This window comes from Mastigoproctus giganteus, chromosome 5 (assembly GCF_048544385.1).
Source record: "Mastigoproctus giganteus isolate SK-2022 chromosome 5, ASM4854438v1, whole genome shotgun sequence".
In the NCBI taxonomy this organism is placed as follows: Eukaryota; Metazoa; Arthropoda; class Arachnida; order Uropygi; family Thelyphonidae; genus Mastigoproctus; species Mastigoproctus giganteus.
Genome location: NC_143579.1, coordinates 103,986,342 through 104,012,139, shown reverse-complemented (window position 1 = coordinate 104,012,139; position 25,798 = coordinate 103,986,342). Strand labels below are relative to the sequence as shown.

Below are 25,798 nucleotides of genomic sequence, written 5' to 3'. Positions count from 1 at the left end.
GAAAATGTTTGTGAACCAGTAGTTCACACAAAGTGAACTAAATTATTTGGTTCAAATTTCCCCAGAGGATGCGGTTATCGTGGATCGAGCGCATGGGTTCTGGAACCGTAAATGGCTCGAGAGCCTACGAATCTGTTCATCCGACCACAATATTATGAATAGAGACAGAGGTATGCGTATGCATCCTCTGTTTGAAACTATCATCCTAAGTACGGATGAACGGTTTTGCTTAACATGTTCCCGAGCTATTTCCGCTTCCAGTTCAGACCATGCGCCGACTGCACCACGTGTATAGGTACCGTGAGCCTGTTATATATGGACGTGCTGCAGGAAGTTTTGTTACTGCTGAGGAAGGAAGCCGATGCTTCCGAAAGCTCCAGAGACTTTTATTGTTTTTATTGCTTTTAATCCAGTTTATTTTAGTGTATTTTATCTCAAGGATTTTATCACAGTTTTAATGTTTTTACATGTATTTAATTTAATATAATAGCAGTTTTTGTAAATATTTATTTTATTTTATTTTAATATGTAAATATTTTAGTTACAGTAAATACTTATTCTTATGGTTGGTGTGTGAGCTGATTTAATGCTAAAATATGAATTTTCCCAACCTCAGAGGCCTTTTTCAGGATGTGAGAGTTCTTGATCTTCTGTTTTACTTCTTCCCGAATCTCCCATCTTTTCAAGGACATACATTTCTTGTATGTCCTTGGTTTTCTTACGTTCTAGTTCTATCCAGGTGGCTCGGCTGTTATGTTTTACTTCCCTGCTCCATATGTTTCCCCAGAAATCTTCAATCGTCTTCTTCTCGGGTGGTCTGATCACTTGTTTTCCATCTTCTCCGAGATTCCTGTAGAAACCTCTTTGGCCCTCATCAAAGATTCGGTTGTTTATTTTCCTCTTGAAGTTCTCTTTGTATCGGTGTAGTCACTTGCTGAGTGCAAGGAGGTTCTTCAATGTGTCTTCAACTGATTTTTTGTCTCATGTTTGCTGTGAATGCTCTCTCTCTCTCTTGGCCCCGAGTGCCAAGCGATAGTGTCCAAGCGATTTTCCAAAGCGATATATATAGTGCTCTTTCCCAGTGATTTTGTTATATTTTCTTTCCAGTGCTTTTCTCATACTCATTTCTTTGTAAGTGGTTCTGTACTTAACAGATCCTAAGTAAGAACCCAGAAAGGAAAATTACCTTTCTTTTCCTAGTATATTTATTAATTTTTTGCACTAACAAACTAACCTCTCCAATGGCTTGGCTACTAGGTGGTACCACTCCTGCCTCCACGTGGCGGGGCCGGAAATCTGGGAGGAAAAGCGCTCACTCCCAGGGCTAAAAGGAGCAACAATGGACTGTGATACATGTCCACCACTAGAGCCGACAGGCTCTCAACATACTGAGACTCGAAGAATGGAAGACGATCCCAATCTGGCAAAAAGAATGAAAAAAGACTGTAACAAATCAGAACCACCAGCTTTTCTGATTGTACATTCTTTATCGACTCAGCCGCTAAGCAGACTCTCTCCCTTTGTCATCCAGAGATGTCTGGAGAATGCAGCAGGTACACTGAAAATGGTGAAAAGGCTCCAATCAGGAGATCTCTTAATTGAGACCACTCAAGCAAGGCATTCAGAATTTTTATTAAAAATGACATCTATAAGCGGAATCCCAATCAAAGTCTCACCACATAACACCTTGAACTCCTCAAAAGGAGTAATAAGTGAGTGGGATTTGTTGAACGTAACCGAAGAGGAGATAGTCGTGGAATTAGCAGAACAGAAAGTAACTCAAGCAAGAAGAATTATGATAAAGAAGGATGATAAACTTGTTCCCACACGTAATATTATACTGACCTTTAGTACACCAAATTTGCCGACCTCAGTTAAAGCAGGCTACCTAAACTGCCATATCCGCCCATACATTCCAAACCCTTTAAGATGTTTCAAGTGCCAAAAGTTTGGTCACTCCCAAACAACATGTAGAGGCGAAAATACTTGTCCTAACTGCGGGTCAAAAAACCATTCACAAACAGAGTGCACTGCAAAGGCTCCGGAATGTCCAAATTGCAAGAATGACCATCCAGCATACTCAAAATCGTGCGAACTCTGGAAAATTGAAAAAATAATACAAAAGTACAAGACTGAGAATAAGGTCACATATCAAGAAGCAAGAAAGCAAATAAAGTCAACTATCCCAAAAACCACGTACGCTGCCATTACACTAAAATGCCAAGCTGTTTCAACCCAAACTGATGTATCAATTCCGCCTAATACATCCATTGCAGAATGGGCACGATCTGTGCTATCAACACCTCAACCTACCAGCAAACCCGTTGTAGTTGATGAAATAAGCAATACCCCTATCACAGTTCTGCCTAAAATAAAATCATGTGATAAAATGTCAAATAAATCACAAAGGCAACAAGCCACTGAATCACAAAAGGCAAACTCAAATAGAATGGACTCTGAAAATATAACTACACACGATGAAACAGTACCTGATCTTCATGCAGAAGATGATATGGAGACTGGATTTTCATCAGGTCAAACTGATGACGTAGAAGAGGGTACAGATTCCGGACGGCCTAATTTTCCTAGATAAGATAAAATGAAATACGACCGTCAAAAGCAACCCACTCACAAGAAACACAGACTCGCCTTTTCTCCTCAAACCCCGATAATGCAGAACATTGTTCAATGGAATTGTAGAGGTTTACGCAGCAATACCGATGACATCTATGATTTAATCTCCCGATATGGTCCTATAGCCGTTTGCATACAAGAGACTAATCTAACTCCACAAGTCACTCCATCAATCAGAAATTTTACATTTTACAGAAAAGATAGAAACTCCTCATTATCCGCACGTGGAGGCGTCGCGATTCTAGTTGACCGTAAAATACCATCTAGAAACATTCCGCTTCAAACCCACTTAGAAGCCATTGCTGTACGTGTATCAGTTGGGCAAATTCTAACTCTAGTATCTCTGTACCTTCCACCTAACAAGATGTGCACATTTAAAGAACTAGAAGACCTTATAAGACAGATACCACCACCTTTTTGTATCTTTGGTGATTTCAACGTGCATCATCCATTGTGGGGATCAGACCACATGGACAGTAGAGGACACTTGATCGAGACGATACTAGACCAACTGAATCTAACATTACTGAACACTGGTGAAAATACTTATACTCACCTTCCCACTGGATCTATGTCAGCAATTGATTTAACACTCTGTTCCCCCATATTATACCCCAGTATAGAATGGACAGTATTAAACGACCCACACAACAGTGATCACTTTCCAATCATATGCAGAATCCAAACGCTTCAAACATCATATCCTGATAATCGCTCAAAATGGAAATTCTCCAGAGCAGACTGGAAAAAGTTTTCAACCCGTCTTTCTTTTGATAGCCAATTGATCAAACTACAATCCATTGATGATGCCACAGAGCATATTACCAGACAAATACTGACCACTGCCTCCGAAGCAATACCTCAAGCCTCCACATTTAAACACAAAAACCTTAAACACTAGTGGAATGAAGCTTGTACCAATGCCAAAAAGGGAAAAAATAAAGCTTGGAACCTGTTCCGGAAGTTCCCAACTACCAACAACCTAATTCAGTATAAAAGGCTAAAGTCAAAAGCTAGGCAAGTTAGAAGAAAAGCCAAAAAGGAATCGTGGATACAGTTTGCCTCCACTATTACAAAGGATACTAGCAGTCGTCTCATCTGGAAAAAAATTCGGCAATTAAATGGGAAATATCCACCTCTTCCTTCTCCCATCTTAATCAAAAATGGACAGGAAATTTCTTCTTGTCAAGAAATAGCTAACGTCCTTGCAGAGAACTTTTACCAAACATCTGCCACGTCAGCATATAGCAACTCTTTTCTTAAAATCAAAGCTTCAGCAGAAAGGTACAAAATAAAATTCCATACTTCCCAGTATATTGGCTATAATCAACCGTTTAACCTATTTGAACTGCAAACAGCATTAAAGAGATCACCTAACAGTGCAGCTGGACCTGATGGTATATATTATGTAATGCTGAAACATATAAACAGTACAGCCTTGAATTTACTATTAATGTTCTATAATCGGATTTTTCTTGAGGGTACATATCCATCTTCCTGGCATCATTCCATCATTTTGGCCTTTCCTAAACCAGGAAAAGATCACACAGAAAATTACCGACCTATTTCTCTAACTAGCTGCCTAAGTAAAATCCTAGAAAGAATGATACACAGACGGCTTACCTGGGCTCTTGAAACTAAAGAACTGATGAACAACAATCAGTTTGGTTTCCGACAAAACAGATCCACTTTAGATCTAATGGTGAAAGCCGAGACTAACATCTGCAATGCTTACGTCAAAAATGAACATCTTGTAATGGTAAGTCTCGATATAGAAAAGGCTTTCGACACTACCTGGAGATACGGCATATTGAGAGAGCTTCATTCCATAGGATTGCGAGGGCACTTACCAGAATTCGTTAAAAATTTTCTTCAACACAGAACCTTTCAGGTCCGCTATCAATCTGTACTTTCCCGGTCCTACACTCAAGAAGAAGGTATCCCGCAAGGATCAGTACTGAGCTCTACCCTTTTTTCACTTAGACTGAACACCATAACACACAACATCCCAAATACTGTAGAACTATATATGTATGCTGATGATCTAACTATATCTTGCCGTTCCCAAAATATGCATACCATTGAAAGACAGCTGCAACTCTATAAATAAGTTGGAGGCATGGGCAATGCAGAATGGATATCGTTTATCAGATCAAAAAACAATTGCAGTTCACTTTTGCAAAAAACGTAAGCTACACCCAGAACCAGAACTCAGATTAAAAAACCATTTGATCCCTCTCACCAGTAATTTCCGTTTTTTAGGCCTAATATTGGACACCAAACTGAACTTTGTTTCACATATCACATACCTCCGAACTGTCTGTCTAAAGAAACTTAATATGCTTAGGTCCATTTCTGCTATGACATGGGGAGCTGATAGATACACTCTATTACATTTGTATCGTGCTATTATCAGATCTCGTTTAGACTACGGTGCTATTGTATATGATTCAGCTAAGAAAAGCGCATTAATCAGACTTAATACCATTCAACACAGTGCCCTTCGAACTGCTCTGGGCGCATTTAGAACATCCCCTATTCAGAGTCTGTATGTAGAGGCACACGAACCTCCACTTCACCTTCGAAGGAAAATGTTGCTTCTAAATTATGCAGCTAAAATTCAGAGCCTTCCAGACCATCCCATTCGACCATTGCTTTCCAACCCTGAGTGGACAACATTCTATAACAGTAAACCAAATGAAAATAGACCAACTGGCATGAGACTAAAAGATTTGCTTCACACCTGGAATATTGATTTTGATAACATACTTAAAGAAAGCGATATTCCTGATCCACCCTGGTCTGTAAATCTCCCTCACTGTGATACGCACTTTCAGCAGTGGGGAAAGAACTCCCTGGCAAATGAAAATATCAAACAACTACATGAAGAACATGCCCTCAACAATATACAAAGCCACTAAATATATACAGATGGCTCAAAAACAGATTCTACAGTTGGTGCCACAGCTGTCTTTCCATCTTTTACAGTCTCCATATCACTACCAGTTGAATGTAGCAGTTATACTGCTGAGTTATATGCAATTAAACTAGCCTTACAGAATATTAACACTATCCACAATACTAGCAGTATAATATACACTGATTCATTGAGTGCAGTGTCTGCTTTTGGTAATCAGTTTTCAATATCACAACCAATCGAAAAACAAATCATTTGCTACTTAAACCACCTACGAAGTAGGAATCATAAAGTGAAATTCTGCTGGATCCCAGGGCATTCTGGTATCTTAGGCAATGAGAGAGCAGATCAGGCAGCCAAAAATCCAAACAGTACAACACCAGCAAATTATAATTTGCTGGTGTTGTACTGTTTGGATTTTTGGATCTCTACCATATAGAGATTATTTGAAGCATATAAAAAAAGTCTATATGTTTCAGTGGTCAGAAATATGGAAGGCACAAAGTAATAACAAGTTGCTCCAAATCAAAAAAGAACCTGCATTATGGATTTCCAGCTTTAGACAAAATAGACAGGAAGAAGTTGTTCTAGCAAGACTAAGGATTGGACATACTCATCTAACCCATAGGTTTCTACTCATGGGGGATGACCCACCTCGATGCATGCATTGTTCATTACCGCTTACAGTCAAGCATATGCTTTTAGATTGTCCTCACTATTCTCCTTTCAGAAGAATTTTCCACTCTCAATCACAACTACAAGAACCGTTATCGCTTAACCACATGATTGGCAATAGTGCTGACCTAGCACATTTCTGAAGGAAATACATATATATGAATTCCTATGATGCCAAAATAGAACATATTATATTACCTTAGAATAATAACGTAGGACCTGGCACATTTTGGCCTTAGCTGCCCTTGTGCCTTTAAACACCAATACCAATACCAATCTCTCTCTCTCTTGAGAATGCTCTTCACTTTTCCAATTAATTTCTCACTCCTATTGCCCCATTGGTACTGGGTCAATTGGCTTATCTTTACTCTTAATCCTTCTATCTTCTGCTGAAGTCTTCTTTTCCAAGCTGGTGGTTCCTTCTGTTTTTGTTCATCTGCTGCTGGTCTCTTTCTCTTCCAATAATCCTTGTGTCTGCTACCACAGCACAATACACGGCTGTGTGGATGGCCTCCAGTGTTGCACCATTGCTGTTGAAGTAATGCGGTATTATGTGCCGATTCAGGTGGTCTGTAACTCTCCACAAGGTTCTATTCGGCCTCTGCTTCGGTATCACATGAGTCTTTGTGGGGTCCGTTCCTTCGAATTCTGTTAGGGCCTTCTTCCACTCATCCTCTATTCTGGATACCATGACCTCGTCTGTTTTCACTTCAGCTGCTGCGGGTTGTATTTCCTCTTGCTCTTCTGTCTCTGGTTCGGCGGTGGTATGTTCTTTCTTCTCTGGTTCCATATTCTTTATCCTTTGTAGTTCATTGCTCATGTCCTGCTTGATTTTTTCCAAGATTGCAGGGGCTATTAGGTCCTCTGGTCCGCTGTTTGGTGACCTGAATATCCAGGAATCGTTCCAGCCACTTGGTAAGTAGTCTCGCCCTGTAAGTTGTCATATCAGTCGCCAGCTTCATTATTTCGTAGTATGCTTGCATGATGTATGTATTCATTTCGTTCGATGTATGTATTCATTCATATCCACTTCATGCATTGCCGTTTTTTCTCCCTTCCTGGGTGGTCACTAGTGCAGTTGTGCAGGAAGCACTTCCAGTTGGTGATGCTGGATGGTCTTGCCCTTCTCTTGTGGTAGCCATACGGGGGACAGCGCCACTCGCTCCACTGTCTTCCTTGGGAAACTGTCTATGATTTTTCGAACCAGCCCCTCTGCCTAAGGCCTGAACATGAGTGACCTTATCTTGCGCCACACTCAATGCAGTACGATTAATATTTCTCTGCGACATCATTCATTATTGGAGGTGGACCTGTTTCGCTTCGGCTTATGTCCAGTGGTAGTTCTCGCGACCGATGCCAGGTGGTGCCACTCTGACCTTGGGGTAGATTATTATTAGCTACATGGTTCAAGGAAGCCTGAGGCTTATGTTCCCAAGTTACCCTGAGAGAGAGAGAGAGAGAGAGAGAGAGAGAAACAAAAGTAGAAGGGAATCACCAAGAAAGAGAAGAATGATGATGATATCCAGCTCAGGACCCTGGGTGTTCCAAGCCCATACCAGATGTGAGCCCCTGGAGTGAAATAGCTATATAACATTTGCACTTTCTGTTGGTCCCTTTCCCTTCACCATTGTAATAAGTAAATAGGAATGAAGAGAAGATTCTGAAAATTTATTTGTTTTTTTATATGATTGAAGATTTCAATGAAGGGGAACTCGTTTCATCATAATACCGTAATGTAAAAACCTACAGAATTCCAGTTATCGGTATTATCGCAAATGCAACAAGATCGAGTTTACTACCTGTTTATAATAGATTGTGCTAATAGAGAAGCCCGATAAACCGGAAAGTGCAAATTGTTTTTATTGTTTTATGGTAGTGACCTCCAGAAATGTTTTAGAAAAATATCACAAAGGCATTCAAAATTGATAATGACAAAAGTGTAGTGCAATTTCCATTAGAAAAATGACTTTTTAGAGAGATAAAATAGCTTAGTTATATAGTGAAAATTTCAACTTCCAAGGTAGCAAGTACAACTATAGTTGTACTTGCTACCTGGGAGTCTATCCGAGGTTCCCTCGGTCCACATTACCTTGGATAAACGGGAGTCTGCTGTAGTTGAATTTTTTTTTTTTTTTATAATTGATCAAAGTAAGATGAAATTAAATTAAATTTATAAAGAAAATATATGCACTGTATGATAAAATATTTTAATAAAAAATTCAAGTGAAAGTTATCTGTATAGTATACTACTTAAAAAAAATACAAGTAAAAAATTATAATGTAAAACATTGGGTTGTACTTTATATGTCTAATTTAAAAATATCATTCACTGAAATCTTTTAATTTCTTGAGTTAGCAGTCAATTGTGCATGCGGTTTTTTTTTTTTTTGCTGAATATTTTTTTCATTCTCTTCCCTTTTTGTTAATAATAACTATCAGATATCCTCTCACATCTTGGCAAAAGATGTGAGAGGATATCTCACATCTCTGTGTGAGATTAAGGGTAAGTTGCTACAATGGATAAAAGGATGGTTAAGTGGGAGAAGACAGAGGGTGGTAATCAATGGGTGCTGCTCTTCGTGGACTAATGTTATTAGTAGAGTCCCACAGGGTTCGGTGTTAGGTCCACTGTTGTTTTGTATATTTATAAATGATATTGATGAAGGTATATCAGGCTTAATGTCGAAGTTTGCAGATGATACAAAAGTTGGCAGGGTTGTTAATGACAGTTATGGCAGTGTGCTACTGCAACAGGATCTAGATAATTTGGGCAGATGGGCTAAGAAGTGGCAACTGAAGTTTAACCTTGACAAATGCAAAGTACTGCATATGGGTAGAAGTAGCCCCAGAGAAACGTACCAACTGTGTGGTACTACACTTAAGGTGGTAGAAAATGAAAAAGACCTGGGAGTAATTGTGCAGTCAGATATGAAGTTTTCTGAACAATGCAGACAGGCTGCCAGGGCAGGTCATGGGGTTTTGTCAATGATATATTTAAGAAATTTTATAGCAGCGAGAAGGAGGTGATTGTCCCTCTGTATAAGGCAATGGTCAGGCCACGGATTGAGTACTGAGTACAGGTCTGGAGGCCTCATTTTAGGAAGGATGTAGATTTACTTGAGCGTGTACAGAGAAGGGCAACAAGATTGGTGAGGGGAATGAAGGGATCCTCTTACCAAGAGAGGCTTAAGTTCTGCAAATTGCAGTGGCTGGAGACTAGGCATCTGCACGGTGATCTGATTGAGGTATATAAGGCCTTGAATGGTTTGAGCACGCTGAATTCTGATGGGATCCTTCCACTTGTTCAGATTATGAACCTAAGGGGGCATAAATTCAAATTAAGAAAAGACAGATGTAGAATAGATGTGCGGAAATTTGCCTTTAGCCAGCGGGTGGTTAATTGCTGGAACAAACTTCCATCTGTCGTTGTGGAAGTTGACAGGTTAAATAAATTTAAGGAGGAACTGGACAGGCATTTGGAGGGAATGGTGTGATTTTTATTTTATTTTATTTTATTATTATTTTTTATTTTATTTTTTTTTAAATTTTATTTTATTTTTTTTTTTATTTTATTATATATATATTTTTTTTATATTAATTAATTAATTTTTTTTTTTTTTTTGGCTGATTCTGCATAAGCTCATACAGTTGCTTTCTTGCATCACATGCCACTACTACTACTATTACTACATGCTGAATTAACTGCCCTTAGCCATGTCTGAATACAGGTAAACTCATGCCTGTGTATGTTTTTTTCTAAAGTTTATGCGAATAATTAAAAACTTTCATCTGGCAGTGTGAAAATGAGTAGAGTGCAGTCATGTTATTTTGCGATTTTGAAAACGATGCACTTTAATACCATTAATCATAATAAATATATCTTATTATATGCCCAACCTCCTATGGGTAGGTGTTTAAAGGGATACACAGGCCACCTTTGTGGAGTCGCCTGACCACAGTAAACCTCTTTATCCTGCATCCTGTGCCCCTGTGCAGCTGGTTTGCAATGGATCCCTTTGTCTTATGTCGGTCCCTCTTGGCCTGTGAGGCGCCTCCGTAGCCAGGTGGGAAGGAGCAGCAGTGCGTAGCACACGCTTCTTGGATAGACCGGGGTTCGAGCCCGTCACCACCAAATACGGAGGATGCGGAAAGGTCAGGGAATGACCACCACATATCCCGGAGCAATATGGCCTTAGTTGCTAATGCTCCTAAAAACCAAATAACAAACAAATAACAAACAACTGAACGGCCACAGTTATGCAAATCGCCAAAGGCTGTTTCATTTGATTTTGTGGTTGTAACCTTTAGAAATAGTGTTGGTCCTTAAGTTTTGCACACCAGTGTATTAACAAAAAGACAAGAGAATGAAAAAATATATATTAATGGAACACTCGTTCCATTAAGATTCTAATACTCATTTTTTTTTTTTTTTTGGTAGTTTTTGGCACATCGGCTTCTGTGGCCATAATGCACCTCCCAAGGTTTTTGCAATACTTTGATCCAAGCCTGAGACGGGATTCGAACCCGCGACCTTTGGGTTGCCAGGCAGGCACTTTACCCACCCGGCTAACCCGGTCGGCCTAATACTCCTAGTTGCATTCCTAAGCTTGTAAATTTGTTTTCTTTCATTTTCTACAGCATATTGCACATTTTGTTATAAATATACTGAATTTATTATAATTTTTAGCCCAGACTTTTAAAGAGAACTAGTAAGAAAAAAAAATTGGAGTCTGAATTAGTTTTTATGGCTGGGTCACTCTTTGGAGCTCCCACATTGGGTGTTTCATCTGATAAGTAAGTATCTTGTCAGAATTCTATATAATATGTTACTTTCGATTTAAAATATTTTAAAATAAAATAAAATATTTTGATTTTAATTATTTCAAACTAACTCTCATTGGAAAATCAAAGAACCCCGAGCTTTAGAAAATGTAAAATGTTTGCCTGTTGACTAAGCAAATCATATTTAAAAAGATGCTTATCAGATGTTTCATTTGATAAGAAGTATCTTATCAGAATTTTATGTAATATCTGTAACTTTTGATTTTAAATATTTCAAAAAGTTTGAAATAAAATAAAATATTTTGATTTTAATTATTTCAAACTAACTTTCATTGGAAAGTCAGAGAACCCCCAAACTTTAAAAAATGTAAAATGTTTGCCTGTTGACTATGCAAATCATATTTAAAAAAAACAGTTACCATTTATTATTAAACATAATCTTGAAGAAGCTAAATGCTGGCACAGGAATATTTTTAACAAATTACAAAGGCTGATCCTTTTCAGGTTGCTGACAAACTGAAAAGGTATTTTGCATCTGGATTCATGCTGAAGGAGTTCTTTAGGGAGGAGAATGCCAGAGTTCATCAAAATCTAACAACTAGCTAAATTATTTTGTGATAACTGAGAAGAAAGTGGAAGAGAAATTGTTGAAGCTTAACATAAAAGAGGCAACTGGGGTGGATGGTGTCTATCCAATTATATTAAGGAGGGTGGCAAAGGAGGTATGCAAATTCTTTGCCATAATTATGAGAGCATTTTTGGATTCAAGAGAGGTTCCTACGGACTGGAGATGTGCAAATGTAACCCCTCAATTCACAGAGGGAGATCAAAATGTGACATGACTAATTAGAGACCTGTTAGCTTAACTTCTGTTCCACGGAAAATAATGGAATCTGGATAAAGAAGGAATGCTGGACCATCTAGATAGGATTGCAGTTACAGCATGGATTTGTTAAGGGATGACATTGCGTGACAACTCTGAATGAATACTATGATGCAATAACAAAGGAACTGGATGCAAAAAATAATTTCCATTTCATATACAGGTGACCCCTGCTTAACGCTGATAATGCGTTCCGGAAAAACAGAGCGTTAAGTGAATCCGCGCTAAGCGAGTGCCACATTCCCATAAGGTAACATATGTATTTGTGAGTTGCGGTCGGTGCCATAGGATATTTTCTAATCAATAATAAATGGTAGTGAAAAGATGCACAAATATCGGTCAAAATATTTAATATTCAAATATTTGTACATATAAAATATTCTGCATTACATACATATATATTTATGAGGTAACTACTTATGTATCAAAATTAAACTTAAAATTCCAATTAAAATCATTAATTTAATTGACGAATTTAATTATGAAAAATGTGTAGATTTTGGTTGAACTTTGGCCCTCTTCTAAATAAACTAAAAGGTGTATTAATTTTAAATCCCCCGCAGTTTAATTACCACCTAACAATAAAGTCAACCGATCCTTCGCCGCTTTGAAACCTGGCATATTTTTTTTTTTTTTTTTTTTTTCAATATGAAACTTCTTTTAGGCATTCGTTTCCACAAAAGTCCTGCTTCATCTATGTTATAAACTTGTTGAGAAGTATAATACACAATATCCCTCGGGCACCTCCGTAGCCAGGTGGGAAGGAGCAGCAGTGCGTAGCACACGCTTCTTGATTAGACCAGGGTTCGAGCCCGTCACCACCAAATACGGAGGATGCGGAAAGGTCAGGGAATGACCACCGCATATCCCAGAGCAATATGGCCTTAGTTGCTAATGCTCCTACAAAACCAAAACAACAACAACAACAACAATACCCTTCTTCAATAATTTTAACAAGTTCTTTTTTGAAAGTTTCGGCTCCTTGATCTGCACTTGCGGCTTCTTCCTGGATTTTAAATCTATTATTTTACTAGTTTTAAATGGTTCCAATTTTTTTTTTTTTAGGTGAGTTTTCTTCTGATCATCATATAGGCTAATCTCTCTCTCTCTCTCTTTTTATTATTTATAATATTTAACTTAACTGAATTCTGCATTGGATATTATCTTCAATAAAATTAGTCTTTCCATTTCAATCCTAATAACCGGCCTAGTCCTAGTTGCTTGCAGTGGAACAGCTATCTTTCCCGCTACTAAAATTAATTCTTTATTTTTTTCATAATTGTTCTTACAGTTAAACTTGCAAGTCCTAAATTATGGCATGCATCCGCTTGTCTTTGACTGGATCAATTCGCTTCAAAACGTCTAATTTAATTTTCAAATTCAGCAGTATTTTTCTTACATTTATAGTCTTCGTACTGCGTCCAGACGTTGTTGCTTTTTCATTCTTATTGGCCATTATTAACTCTTCGAAAATGTAACTGCGTTGGTTGCATTAATTATGATACAATGTTCAAGTAAACTGTCCGTTACGCACAGTGTCTAATACTGTACTGAGTGATGACTAGACTTCGGATAAATGCATATAACGCAAATATTACAAGCAATAGCATTAGCATTAGTAGAGGCATTTGATGCAAGAAAGCAAGCTTATGCAGCATCAGCCAAAAAAAAAAAAACCCACTTCCACTTCACCCCTCTGTTCGTTCAAAATACCTGTCCAGCTGAGCCTTAAACTTATTTAGGCTATCAACCTCCACCACAAGGGATGGAAGTCTGTTCCACCAACCAACCACCCGCTGGCTAAAGGCAAATTTCCGCACATCTATCCTACATCTGTCTTTCCTCAATTTGAATTTATGCCCTCTCAGGTGATTTTTCTGAGCTAGAGGAAGAATCTCATCAGCATTGAGCATGCTTAAACCATTCAAGGCTTTATACACCTCTATCAGATCACCTCGCTGGTGCCTAGTCTCCAGACACTGTAATTTGCAAAATGTAAGCCTTTCTTCGTAAGAGCACCCCTTTGTTCCATTCACTAATCGTGTTGCCCTTCTCTGTACTCGTTCCAGCAGCTCTACATCCTTCTTGAAATGAGGCCTCCAGACCTGTATACAGTACTCTAGGTGTGGCCTCACCATTGCCTTATACAATGGAATAATCACCTCCTTATCGCTGCTGGAAAAATTCCTGTATATCATTGACAATACTCCATGAGCTACTCTTGCAGCCCGTCTGCACTGCTCAGAGAACTTCATATCTGCCTGCACAACTACCCCCAAGTCCCTTTCATTCTCTACCACTGTCAGTGTAGTACCACAGAGTTGATACGTTGCTCTAGGGTTGCTGTTTCCCATGTGTAGTACTTTACATTTGTCAATATTAAACTTCATTTGCCACCTCTCAGCCCATCTGCTCAACCTTTCCAGATCCTGTTGCAGCAGCATAGTGTCAGTAGTGTCCTTGACAACCCTGCCAACCTTTGTATCGTCTGCAAACTTGGACGTTAAACTTGATATACCATCATCAATATCATTTATAAATACAGAAAACAATAATGGACCCAACACTAAGCCCTGAGGGACTCAACTAATAACATTAGTCCACGATGAGCAGTGTCCATTGATTACCACTCTCTGTCTTCTCCCCCTCAACCACCCCTTTATCCATAGCAGCAATTTTCCTCCAATGTCACACTGCTCCAATTTGTGTAGCAGTCTTCCATGTGCAACAGTATCAAAAGCCTTTCTAAGATCCAAGTATATAATATCAAAGTTATTCCCTGCATCCAGTTCTTTTGTGACTGCATCATAGTATCCAATCAAGTTGGTCAGGCAAGACTTCCCCTTAACAAAACCATGCTGTGTCTGAGCTTTAACTGAAGTCTTGTCTAAATGATCCTGCAGTGCTTCTTTAACCAGTGCCTCTATTAATTTTCCTGGCACAGAAGTTAAGCTCACAGGTCTATAATTGCCGCCTCCGTAGCCAGGTGGGAAGGAGCAGCAGTGCGTAGCACACGCTTCTTGATTAGACCGGGGTTCGAGCCCGTCACCACCAAATACGGAGGATGCGGAAAGGTCAGGGAATGACCACCGCATATCCCGGAGCAATATGGCCTTAGTTGCTAATGCTCCTAAAAACCAAATAACAACAGGTCTATAATTACTTGTGTCAGCCTTTGATCCTCCTTTGTGAATTGGGGTCACATTTGCACATTTCCAGTCTATGGGTACCTCCCCTGAGTCCAAGGAAGCTCTCATAATTATGGCTAAGGGTTTGCTTACTTCCTTTGCTGCCTCCTTTAATATAACTGGATAGATCCAATCCACACCGGGTGCCTTTCTTGTGTTTATCTTCAACAGTTTCTCCTCCACTTTACTCCCAGTTATTTCAAGATTCTGTAGCTTACTGCTAGAGTTGAATACACCTCTGGCATTCCCCTTGCTGAATAACTCCTCATGTGTGAATGTTGATGCAAAATATTCATTTAGTTTGTTAGCTACTTGAGCAGGATCATCAACAGTTGACCCATCAATATCAAGTGGACCAATCTGATTCATCCCCTTCCTTCTAGAGTTTACATAAGTAAAGAACTCTTTGCTGTTTTTCTTTGCATCCCTTGCCAAGGATTTCTCGTAATCTGCCTTCGCCTGCCTAACCTCCTTTGTAACTTGGTTGCATATCAACTTGTATCTATCATGGGCTTCTGTGTCATGTGTTAATTTGTAAGTATCCCATGCATTTTTCTTCTCTGCCATATGCCTCATTAGTTCATCTGACATCCATTTTGGCCTAAACCTTGAACAATATTTCTTAGTTGGTATGTAAAGCCTAGTAGCTTCCAAGATAAGTTCTTTGAATGCTTCCCATTTTGAATTTGCTGTTGGTAACATCATCAGTTGGTCCCACTGTATAGAATTTAAATACTGTCTCAGTCCATCGTAGTCGCCTTTACGGAAGCAATAACCCTTCCCTTTACCCCTAATGGTAGTTACCTCTTTGAGTAAATCCCACTTCAGCACACTGTGATCACTGCCACCTAGTGGTTCATTTATCTGCAGATTCTTAATGCATGAAGAATCACTGCTGATAATCAAATCAAGAGTATTACTCCCTCTAGTTGCCTCCCGAACATGCTGATGTAGAAAACAATCATCCAATAAATCCACAAAAGCCCTGCTAGTGTGTGAGTAACCAGCCCTCAAATTCCAGTCAATATCTGGGAAATTAAAATCTACCATTATAAGACTCTCTGATTTACTGGCCCACTCTATTTCCCTGTACAGTTCCTTATTATACTCATCAGAGTCATTAGGCCTATAGCACACTCCTACTCTCAATTTTGATCTCCCAATGCTTATGTCACACCAAACTGACTCAACACTGCACTGTCCAGCGATGTCGACTGGCTTCACTTCCTTGGTTTTTATGTGTTTCTTAACTAATAGCATAACCCCTCCCCCCTTCCTATCCTGTCTATCCTTTCTGTAGATGTTGTACTCCCCAAATTGCAGTTCTGCATCCCTTATTTCTGTGTGACACCAGGTCTCTGATATCCCAACAATATCTGCCTTTGATGTTTTGAGCAATACCTCAAATTCATCAAATTTATTTACAAAACTCCTAGCATTGGTGTACACGCAAGTATACCTGCACCTGTTTCTATTCTTAGCTACCCTAACACAACCCATGTGTTTACTTGTACCGCAATGGCTCCCAGCAGTCTCTGAAGTACCATGCATCTTGTTTTTCAGGCTTCTGCTCATTCTAATAGAAGCAGTGCAAGAATCTCTTTCACCTCTACCAGTGGCTACTGTCAATCTATTGGTCTTTGTCTCCCCCCAAGCTAGCAGTTTTCCGACCCACCTAACACTGCCTCGATAGCATCAGCAAATATTCTTGCACCCTTTCTATTTAAGTGTATCCCATCCCTGTAGAAGCAATCTCTCCTGTTAACAAGTACAGTCCAGGCTGAAAAAAATTCTACCCCTTGAGCCTTGCACAATCTTTCCAGGGCCGAATTGATCGACAAGGCTCTCATCATATACTCCCTCCTATCGTGTCTGTGCAGAATTGCAGACACTTTCAAATTCAACCCTAATTCTCGGCTTTTGTTCAACAGTGACCTGTACTTGTTAAGTAATTCTGCCGGTCTCCTACTCTTAATATTATTAGTGCCAAGGTGTACGACTATATCACCTTTTGTGCCCTTAAAAGATGATATTCGCTCTACAACATCATCAACCTTTGCCCCTGGCAGACATACCCTGGTCCTGTTCCACCTATCATATGTGATCATTTTTTAAAATGTTGATCTCGGAACTACGTAACAAGTCACTGTACTGCAATTAAATTATCGCGCCATAGAATTTCACCGAGTGTGGGAATATTTCTCAAGTTGGCGTGGGAAACGTTTTAACCGTATTTTTATATTCATTTTCAAGCCATCGACTCCATCAAATGAAACAATTTCGTTAAATATGCCAAAAATGCAATCTATAAAAGAACGTAAAGTGATCTGTGACAGCGTTATAGTCAGATACGGGTTATAATATAAGAACAGTGTTATAGCGAATCAGCGTAAAGCAAACTGCATTATAACGGGGGCCTGCTGTACTTGGATTTCAGAAAGCTTTTTTTACTATTGCACATAAAAGACTACTCTTTAAAGTGCAGCAGTGTGGCATTAAGGGGAAGTTACCGCTATGGATAAAGTGATGGTTGAGTGGGAAAAGACAGAGATTGGCTACCAGCGTACAATGCTTTTCATGGATTAATTTTATCAGTGCGATCCCCCAGAGTTCAATACTGGGCCCTTATTGTTTTCTGTATATAATAGTGATGCTGATGAAGGTGTATCAAGCTTAATGTTTAAGTTTGCAGATGATACAAAGGTTAGCTGAGTGGTTAATGACAGTAATCAGAGTAAGATTCTGCAACAAGATCTAAAAAAAAATTGGGCAGATGGGCTGAGAAATGGCAGTTGAAGTTTAACATTGACAAATGCATATGGGTAGCAGTAATCCAAGATTAACTTACAAACTCTGATATGTAGTTCTGTGAGCAAAGTAGACAGGCTGCCGGGACACCTCGTGGGGTTTTGTCAATGATGTATATACAGGAATTTTGTTAGCAGGGAAACGGAGGTAATTATCTCATTGCATATGGCAATGGTCAGACCACGTCTTGAGCACTGCATGCAGGCCTGGAGGCCTGATTTTAGGAAGGATATAGAGATGCTGGAACAGTTGCAGAGAAGAGCAGCAAGATTGGTGAAGGAATGTAAGGGTTGTCTTACCACAAAAAGCTTCAGTTCTGAAAATTGCATCTTCAGAAGACTAGGCACCTGTGAAGTAATCTGATTCAGGTTTTTGAGGCTCTGAATGGATGGAGCAAGCTTATGTGATGGCATTCTTTGTCTTGCTGAAACTAAATATGTGACAAACCATAAATTGAAATTGAGGAAACTATTGTTGTAGGCCCCGGGTGCCAAGCGAATGTGACTGAGCGATTTCTCTGTGCTATCACTGCGATTTTCCAAAAGTGATCTATAGTTATTTTACGTTCTTGTCGTTAATAAATTTATTCATTTAAAAACAGCTCTTGTAACAAAAACACTTGTACAGAGCAAGAAAGGAAAGGCACCTTTCTTTATTTCTTCTAGTTTACTACTAACCACTTACTACTTTTCGCTTGGTCACACCAGGCACTGCTCCTGCCTCCCCGTGGCGGGGCCGGTAACCTTGGCAGAAAAGTCCATCTGCCAGGGGCTAAGAGGAGCCAACATGGAACAAAATATGTTTCCAACTTTAGAGCCGTCAAGCTGTCGGCCAACCACAGAAAATGACCATGACCATGATTCGTCGCAAGCAAAGAGGTTGAAAACCAATCCCTCGGCGACAGACTTACCTGCATTCTTAATAATGCACTCACTATCTGAACAGCCTCTCAGTAAGCTATCCCCCTTTTTAATTCAAAAACATCTAGAAAGTATTGCAGGGTCTCCCAAGACGGTTAAGAGACTGCAATCAGGGGACTTACTTATTGAAACTCTGAATAGCAGGCACTCTGAGAAATTACTAAAAAAGACAACTTTCGCTGGTATTCCAGTGAAAGTAACTCCACATGCAACCCTAAATACATCAAAGGGTGTAATATCTAGTTGGGACCTGATGAATGTGTCGGAGGAAGAAATTAAAGAAGAGCTTCAGGAACAAAATGTAATAGCTGTAAAAAGAATAATGATAAAAAAAGAAAATATTCTTACACCTACCAGAAATATCATTCTTACCTTCAACAGTCCAATCCTGCCCTCATCAGTAAAAGCTGGATATCTACTTTGCCGCACTCGTCCTTTCATACCAAATCCGTTGAGATGTTATAAATGCCAAAAGTATGGCCACTCTCAAACGACATGCAGAAGCAACCCAGTTTGTCCCAACTGTGGATCCTCCGATCACATTCAAAGTGATTGTGTGGCGAAAGAAATGATATGTCCCAACTGCAAAGGGAACCATCCGGCCTACTCTAAGACATGTGAGAGGTGGAAAACAGAGAAAAAAATTGTGAAATATAAAGTTGAAAACAGAGTTAGTTATCAGGAGGCTAGAAAATTAATTGCACCGAGTATACCTAACCGTACCTATGCCAATATTACAAAAAAATACCAAACCATTGCCACACAAACCGATGTTACCGTTCCTTCAAACACTTCCATCTCTGACTGGGCTCGAGCTGTCCTCTCTCAGCAACAGTCCAGTGCCGTTAAGCACTCAGACCAAGCAAATAATACGCCTCTCACAATACCAGCAAAATCTCAATCTCCACCAGTGAATGCCACTACAAATAAAGATAGTTCGACTTTGAAAAAGATTATCCAGGACAAATCGATGGAGGCAGAGTATCCACCCAAACAGGAAGATCCAATTCTGGAAATATTTGCTGAAGAAGAGATGGACACTGGTCGCCCTTCCTTCCCGAAAAGAGACAAACCAAAGCCAGAACGCCATAAGACAGCCACGTCAGGTACAGCTTCTTCCTCTAAATTCAAATAATGTCTAACATCTTACAATGGAACTGCAGAGGCTTTCGTGGAAACATTGACGACATCCGTTATTTAATTAATCGCTACTCTCCAGTTGGTTTCTGCCTGCAAGAAACCTATTTAACTCCTCAAATTCCCATTTCCGTCAAAAACTACTCGGTCTATAGGCGAGATCGGAATATATCCGATTCTGCTCGAGGTGGTGTAGCTATTTTAATTAGTACAAGGATTCCAGCTACGCAAATTACTCTCCAAACCCAAATCGAAGCTGTCGCTGTGCGTCTGATTACTCAAACTGCATTAACTCTAGTCTCAGTTTATCTCCCACCAAACCATGCTTACACTTACAACGATCTTAAAGAACTTTTACTGCAGCTACCCTCCCCTATCTGCCTGCTAGGGGATTTCAACGGCCACCACCCTTTATGGGGTTCATCTAAATTAGACAGACGCGGCAGATTGATTGAAACTTTACTGGAAAAAGAAAACCTCACTCTTCTTAACAGTGGCTCGCACACCCATATACAGTTACCCAATGGACAGACTTCTGCCATTGACCTATCGATTTGCTCCCCGATACTGTTTTCAGCTATACAATGGTCCACCCTGGATGATCCCATGGGCAGTGATCATTTTCCAATTGTTTGTAATCTGTTCACTACCCAACCACAATTACAATATCCCTGTAGGAAATGGAAATTCTCTAAAGCCAATTGGGCGAAATTTCAGTCAGCAATCACTCTTGACAAAAAAACTATTCAACTACAGCCCATTGATGAAGTTACTGATTATATTACATCCCGCCTTTTAGTTGCAACTAAGTACTCAACTCCGTTATCAAATCCCCCGTCCCGACGGCATTTAAATTACTGGTGGAACGAAGAGTGCACAAAAGCAAAGAAGGAAAAAAATAAAGCATTTAATTTATTCCGTCGATCTCCAACCACAGCTAATCTAATTAGCTACAAGAAACTAAGGGCAAAGGCGCGTTACATTCAAAAGCAGGCCAAGAAAGATTCTTGGACTAGGTTCGCATCAACTATCAATAGGAACACTGACTCCAGACTAATATGGAGAAAAATTAGGCAGCTTTCTGGGAAGTTTCCAACTGTTCCTTCCCCAATTCTCTCCTGCAATGGGCAAGAACTCTCTGCTCCTGTAGATATAGCCAATGCCTTGGGCAAAACTTTTGCTGAAATATCGGCTGCATCAAACTACACTCCAAAATTCCAGAAAATTAAGACTGCCAAAGAACAGAGACCTATCAACTTTCGAACCTCACTGTCACTTCCATATAATCAGCCTCTGCAATATTGTGAACTTTTACAGGCCATCAGAACAACACGAAACAGTGCCTCTGGGCCAGATGGCATATATTATGTCATGCTACAGCATCTCGATGAGAAAAACTTACAAATGATTCTAATCTTTTTTAACCGGATCTTCCTTGAAAATATCTATCCAACCTCTTGGCACCATGCTACAGTTTTGGCCTTTTTGAAACCTGGAAAAGATCCCTCCAGTTCTAATAGTTACAGACCAATATCTCTGTCAAGTTGCCTTGGTAAAATTCTCGAAAAAATGATCCATAGTCGACTCACTTGGATCATTGAAACTCAACATCTACTGAGTAATTGTCAACATGGCTTTCGCAAAAACAGGTCATCCCTAGATCTGATGATCAAGGCGGAATCTGAAATTCGCAATGCCTTTGTGAAAAACGAACACCTAGTCATGGTCTCCATTGATATAGAGAAGGCATTTGATACTACCTGGCGGTATGGCATTCTCAGTGACCTATATAATCTTGGTTTACGAGGCAACCTACCCATATTTATTAGGAACTTCCTGAAGAGCCGATCTTTCCAGGTGAGATATCAAAATTCCCTTTCTGCTACATTCTCGCAGGAAGAAGGTGTACCACAAGGATCAGTTTTGAGTGCAACCTTGTTTGCCCTTAAAATTGATTCCATTACAAAAGTACTCCCAAATACTGTAGAGGCTTACCTTTACGCTGACGATCTCGCTATTTCTTGCCATTCTCAGAACATGAGATCTATCGAAAGGCAATTGCAGATATCCCTCAATAAAGTTCAAAAGTGGGCTGAGCTCAATGGATATCGTCTTTCCCCACAGAAAACAGTTGCGATCCACTTTTGCTGTCAACGCAAATTGCATGCAGATCCTGAACTTCGAATTTCAAATTCCACCATTCCGATTGCCAGCAATATGAAATTCTTGGGACTAATCCTGGACAGTAAGCTCAACTTCTTAGATCATGTTAAATTGATACGTACTGCCTGTCTTAAAAAGATCAACATGCTAAGAGCTTTATCTGCCCTCTCTTGGGGAGCAGATCGTACAACTTTGCTGCTCTTATATAGAGCACTGATTAGATCCCGTTTAGACTATGGTGCTCCAGTTTATGATTCTGCCCGAAGGAGTGTGCTACGCTGGCTGGATCCTATTCAACATAATGCATTGCGGATTGCAATTGGTGCATACAGGACATCTCCAACTCAGAGTCTATACATTGAAGCTAATGAGCCCCCTTTGCATCTTCGTAGAAAAATGTTACTACTTAAATATGCAGCCAAAATACAGACTTGCCCTTTGCATCCTATTCAGCCATACCTTTTTAATCAACCACTAGTTAATCTCTATAGAAATAAACCAAGTAAAATCCAACCGGCTGGCCTACGGCTCCTTGAAATATCGCAGAACTGGAATGTTCCTCTCCACAATAGGCAACAGATAAAGAATTACTCTCATCCACCATGGACCACCTTTCCTCAACTGACCTCTGATACCTATTTCCTTCAATGGGGAAAGAATTGCCTACCGGCAGTGACTGTGCAACAACTCCATGCTAGCCATATTCAAACCCATGCCGACTTCTTACCGATATATACGGATGGTTCCAAATCTCTGTCAACTGTTGGAGCAGCAGCAGTGTTTCCCTCTGCTATCATATCAGCTTCTCTTCCACCTGAGTATAGCAACTTTTCAGCAGAACTGTATGCAATACAGTTAGCTCTACAAAATTTGAATTTACATCCATCTGCAAAATATATAGTTTATACTGACTCTCTCAGCTCAATCAAAGCAATGCAGAATACATCTCAAAAGAATCACCATATTGTAATGAAAATCAGGAGTTTATTATTGCAGATTTATGATCGTCAACAACTAGTGAAGTTTTGCTGGATTCCAGCACATTCAGGCATAAAAGGGAATGAAGTGGCTGATATATCTGCCAAAAGTCCAAATTCAGACCTAACTTCTGTCCCTATTCCAGCGCCCGATTATAATACCTTAATTCAAGCAGCATGCCATGCACAGTGGACAGAATTATGGCATAACCAAACGAATAACAAACTTTTCCAGCTGAAACAAAACCCAAAGTTCTGGCATTCGAGCAATCAGACAGTGCGGCGGGAAGAAGTGGTACTCACACGAATGAGAATAGGACACACCCATCTGACTCACCTCCACCTACTAATGGGCGATGATCCTCCTCAATGTCCACACTGCTTAGAACATCTAACAGTCAAACACATTCTGATTGACTGTCCGCAGTATCAACAACATCGAGATGCAATACTTCAAAATATGGATAATCATTCAGAAACATTGACATTACATCATGTCATTGGAGAGGATGCAAATGTTAACAAACTTTTCTGCTTTTTAAAACAAATCGGAGTGTATCATCTTTTATAAATCGGCTACAGAACTGAAACTAATTTAAACTGGGTTATTTTTTAATATTCCTAAGAACAGGCGCACTATAGCCATAGCAGCTAATGCGCCAATAAACACCCATACCACACACACACACACTATTGTTGTAGGGTACATGTACATAACTTTGCCTTCAGCTAGCTGGTAGTTGATTAGCATTAGTAGAGGCATTTGATGCAAGAAAGCAAGCTTATGCAGCATCAGCCAAAAAAAAATAACCACTTCCACTTCACCCCTCTGTTCGTTCGAAATACCTGTCCAGCTGAGCCTTAAACTTATTTAGGCTATCGACTTCCACGACAAGGGATGGAAGTCTGTTCCACCAACCAACCACCCGCTGGCTAAAGGCAAATTTCCGCATGTCTGTCTTACATCTGTCTTTCCTCAATTTGAATTTATGCCCTCTCAGGTGATTATTCTGAGCAAGAGGGAAAATCCCATCAGCATTGAGCATGCTCAAACAATTCAAGGCTTTATACACCTCTATCAGATCACCGCGCTGGTGCCTAGACTCCAGACACTGTAATTTGCAAAACTTGAGACTTTCTTCATAAGAGCACCCCTTTGTTCCATTCACTAATCTTGTTGCCCTTCTCTGTACTCGTTCCAGCAGCTCTACATCCTTCTTGAAATGTGGCCTCCAGGCCTGTATACAGTACTCTAGGTGTGGTCTGACCATTGCCTTATACAAGGGAATAATCACCTCCTTATCCCTGCTAGAAAAATTCTTATATATCATTGACAATACACCATGAGCTACTCTTGCAGCCCGTCTGCACTGCTCAGAGAACTTCATATCTGCCTGCACAACCACCCCAGGTCCTTTTCATTCTCTACCACTGTCAGTGTAGTACCACAGAGTTGATACGTTGCGCTGGGGTTGCTGTTTCCCATATGTAGTACTTTACATTTGTCAATGTTAAACTTCATTTGCCACCTCTCAGCCCATCTGCTCAACCTTTCCAGATCCTTTTGCAGCAGCATAGTGTCAGTAGTGTCCTTGACAACCCTGCCAACCTTCGTATCGTCTGCAAACTTGGACATTAAGCTTGATATACCATCATCAATATCATTTATAAATACAGAAAACAATAATGGAACCAATACTGAACCCTGAGGGACTCCACTAATAACATTAGTCCACGCTGAGCAGTGTCCATTGATTACCACTCTCTGTCTTCTCCCCCTTAACCACCCCTTTATCCACAGCAGCAATTTGCCTCCAATGTCACACTGCTACAATTTGTGCAGCAGTCTTCCATGTGCAACAGTATCAAAATCCTTTCTAAGATCCAAGTATATAATATCAAAGTTATTCCCTGCATCCAGTTCTTTTGTGACTGCATCATAGTATCCAATCAAATTGGTCAGGCAAGACTTCCCCTTAACAAAACCATGCTGTGTCTGAGCTATAACTGAAGTCTTGTCTAGATGATCCTGCAGTGCTTCTTTAACCAGTGCCTCCATTAATTTTCCGGGAAACAGAAGTTAAACTCACGGGTCTATAATTACTTGTGTCAGCCTTTGATCCTCCTTTGTGAATTGGGGTCACATTCGCACATCTCCAGTCCATGGGTACCTCCCCTGAGTCCAAGGAAGCTCTTATAATTATGGCTAAGGGTTTGCTAACTTCCGCTGCTGCCTCCTTTAATATAACTGGATAGATCCCATCCACCCACAGGTGCCTTTCTTGTGTTTATCTTCAACAATTTCTCCTCCACTTTACTCTCAGAGATTACAAGATTCTCTAGCTTACTCCCCTTGCTGAATAACTCCTCATGTGTGAATGTCGATGCAAAATATTAATTTAATTTGTGAGCTACCTGAGCAGGATCATCAACAGTTGACCAATCGATATCAAGTGGACCAATCTGATTCATCCCCTTCCTTCTAGAGTTTACATAAGTAAAGAACTCTTTGCTGTTTTTCTTTGCATCCCTTGCCAAAGATATCTCGTAATCTGTCTTCGCCTGCCTAACCTCCTTTGTAACTTGGTTACAGATCAACTTGTATCTATCATAGGCTTCTGTGTCACATGTTAATTTGTATATATCTCATGCATTTTTCTTCTCTGCCATATGTCTCATTAGTTCATATGACATCCATTTAGGCCTAAACCTTG

At 39.8% G+C, this 25,798-nt stretch overlaps 1 protein-coding gene across 2 annotated transcripts in view; it reads left to right on the top strand.

Annotated features, from left to right (window-relative positions):
* LOC150085601 (organic cation transporter protein-like) overlaps positions 1-25,798 on the top strand; it is a 302,555-nt gene that overhangs the window by 20,849 nt on the left and 255,908 nt on the right. For both annotated transcript variants that reach the window (XM_090373385.1, XM_090373384.1), the window contains exon 3: positions 10,914-11,020. In XM_090373385.1, coding sequence (XP_090229511.1) covers positions 10,914-11,020 — 107 coding nt within the window. The remainder of the gene's footprint in view (positions 1-10,913; positions 11,021-25,798) is intronic.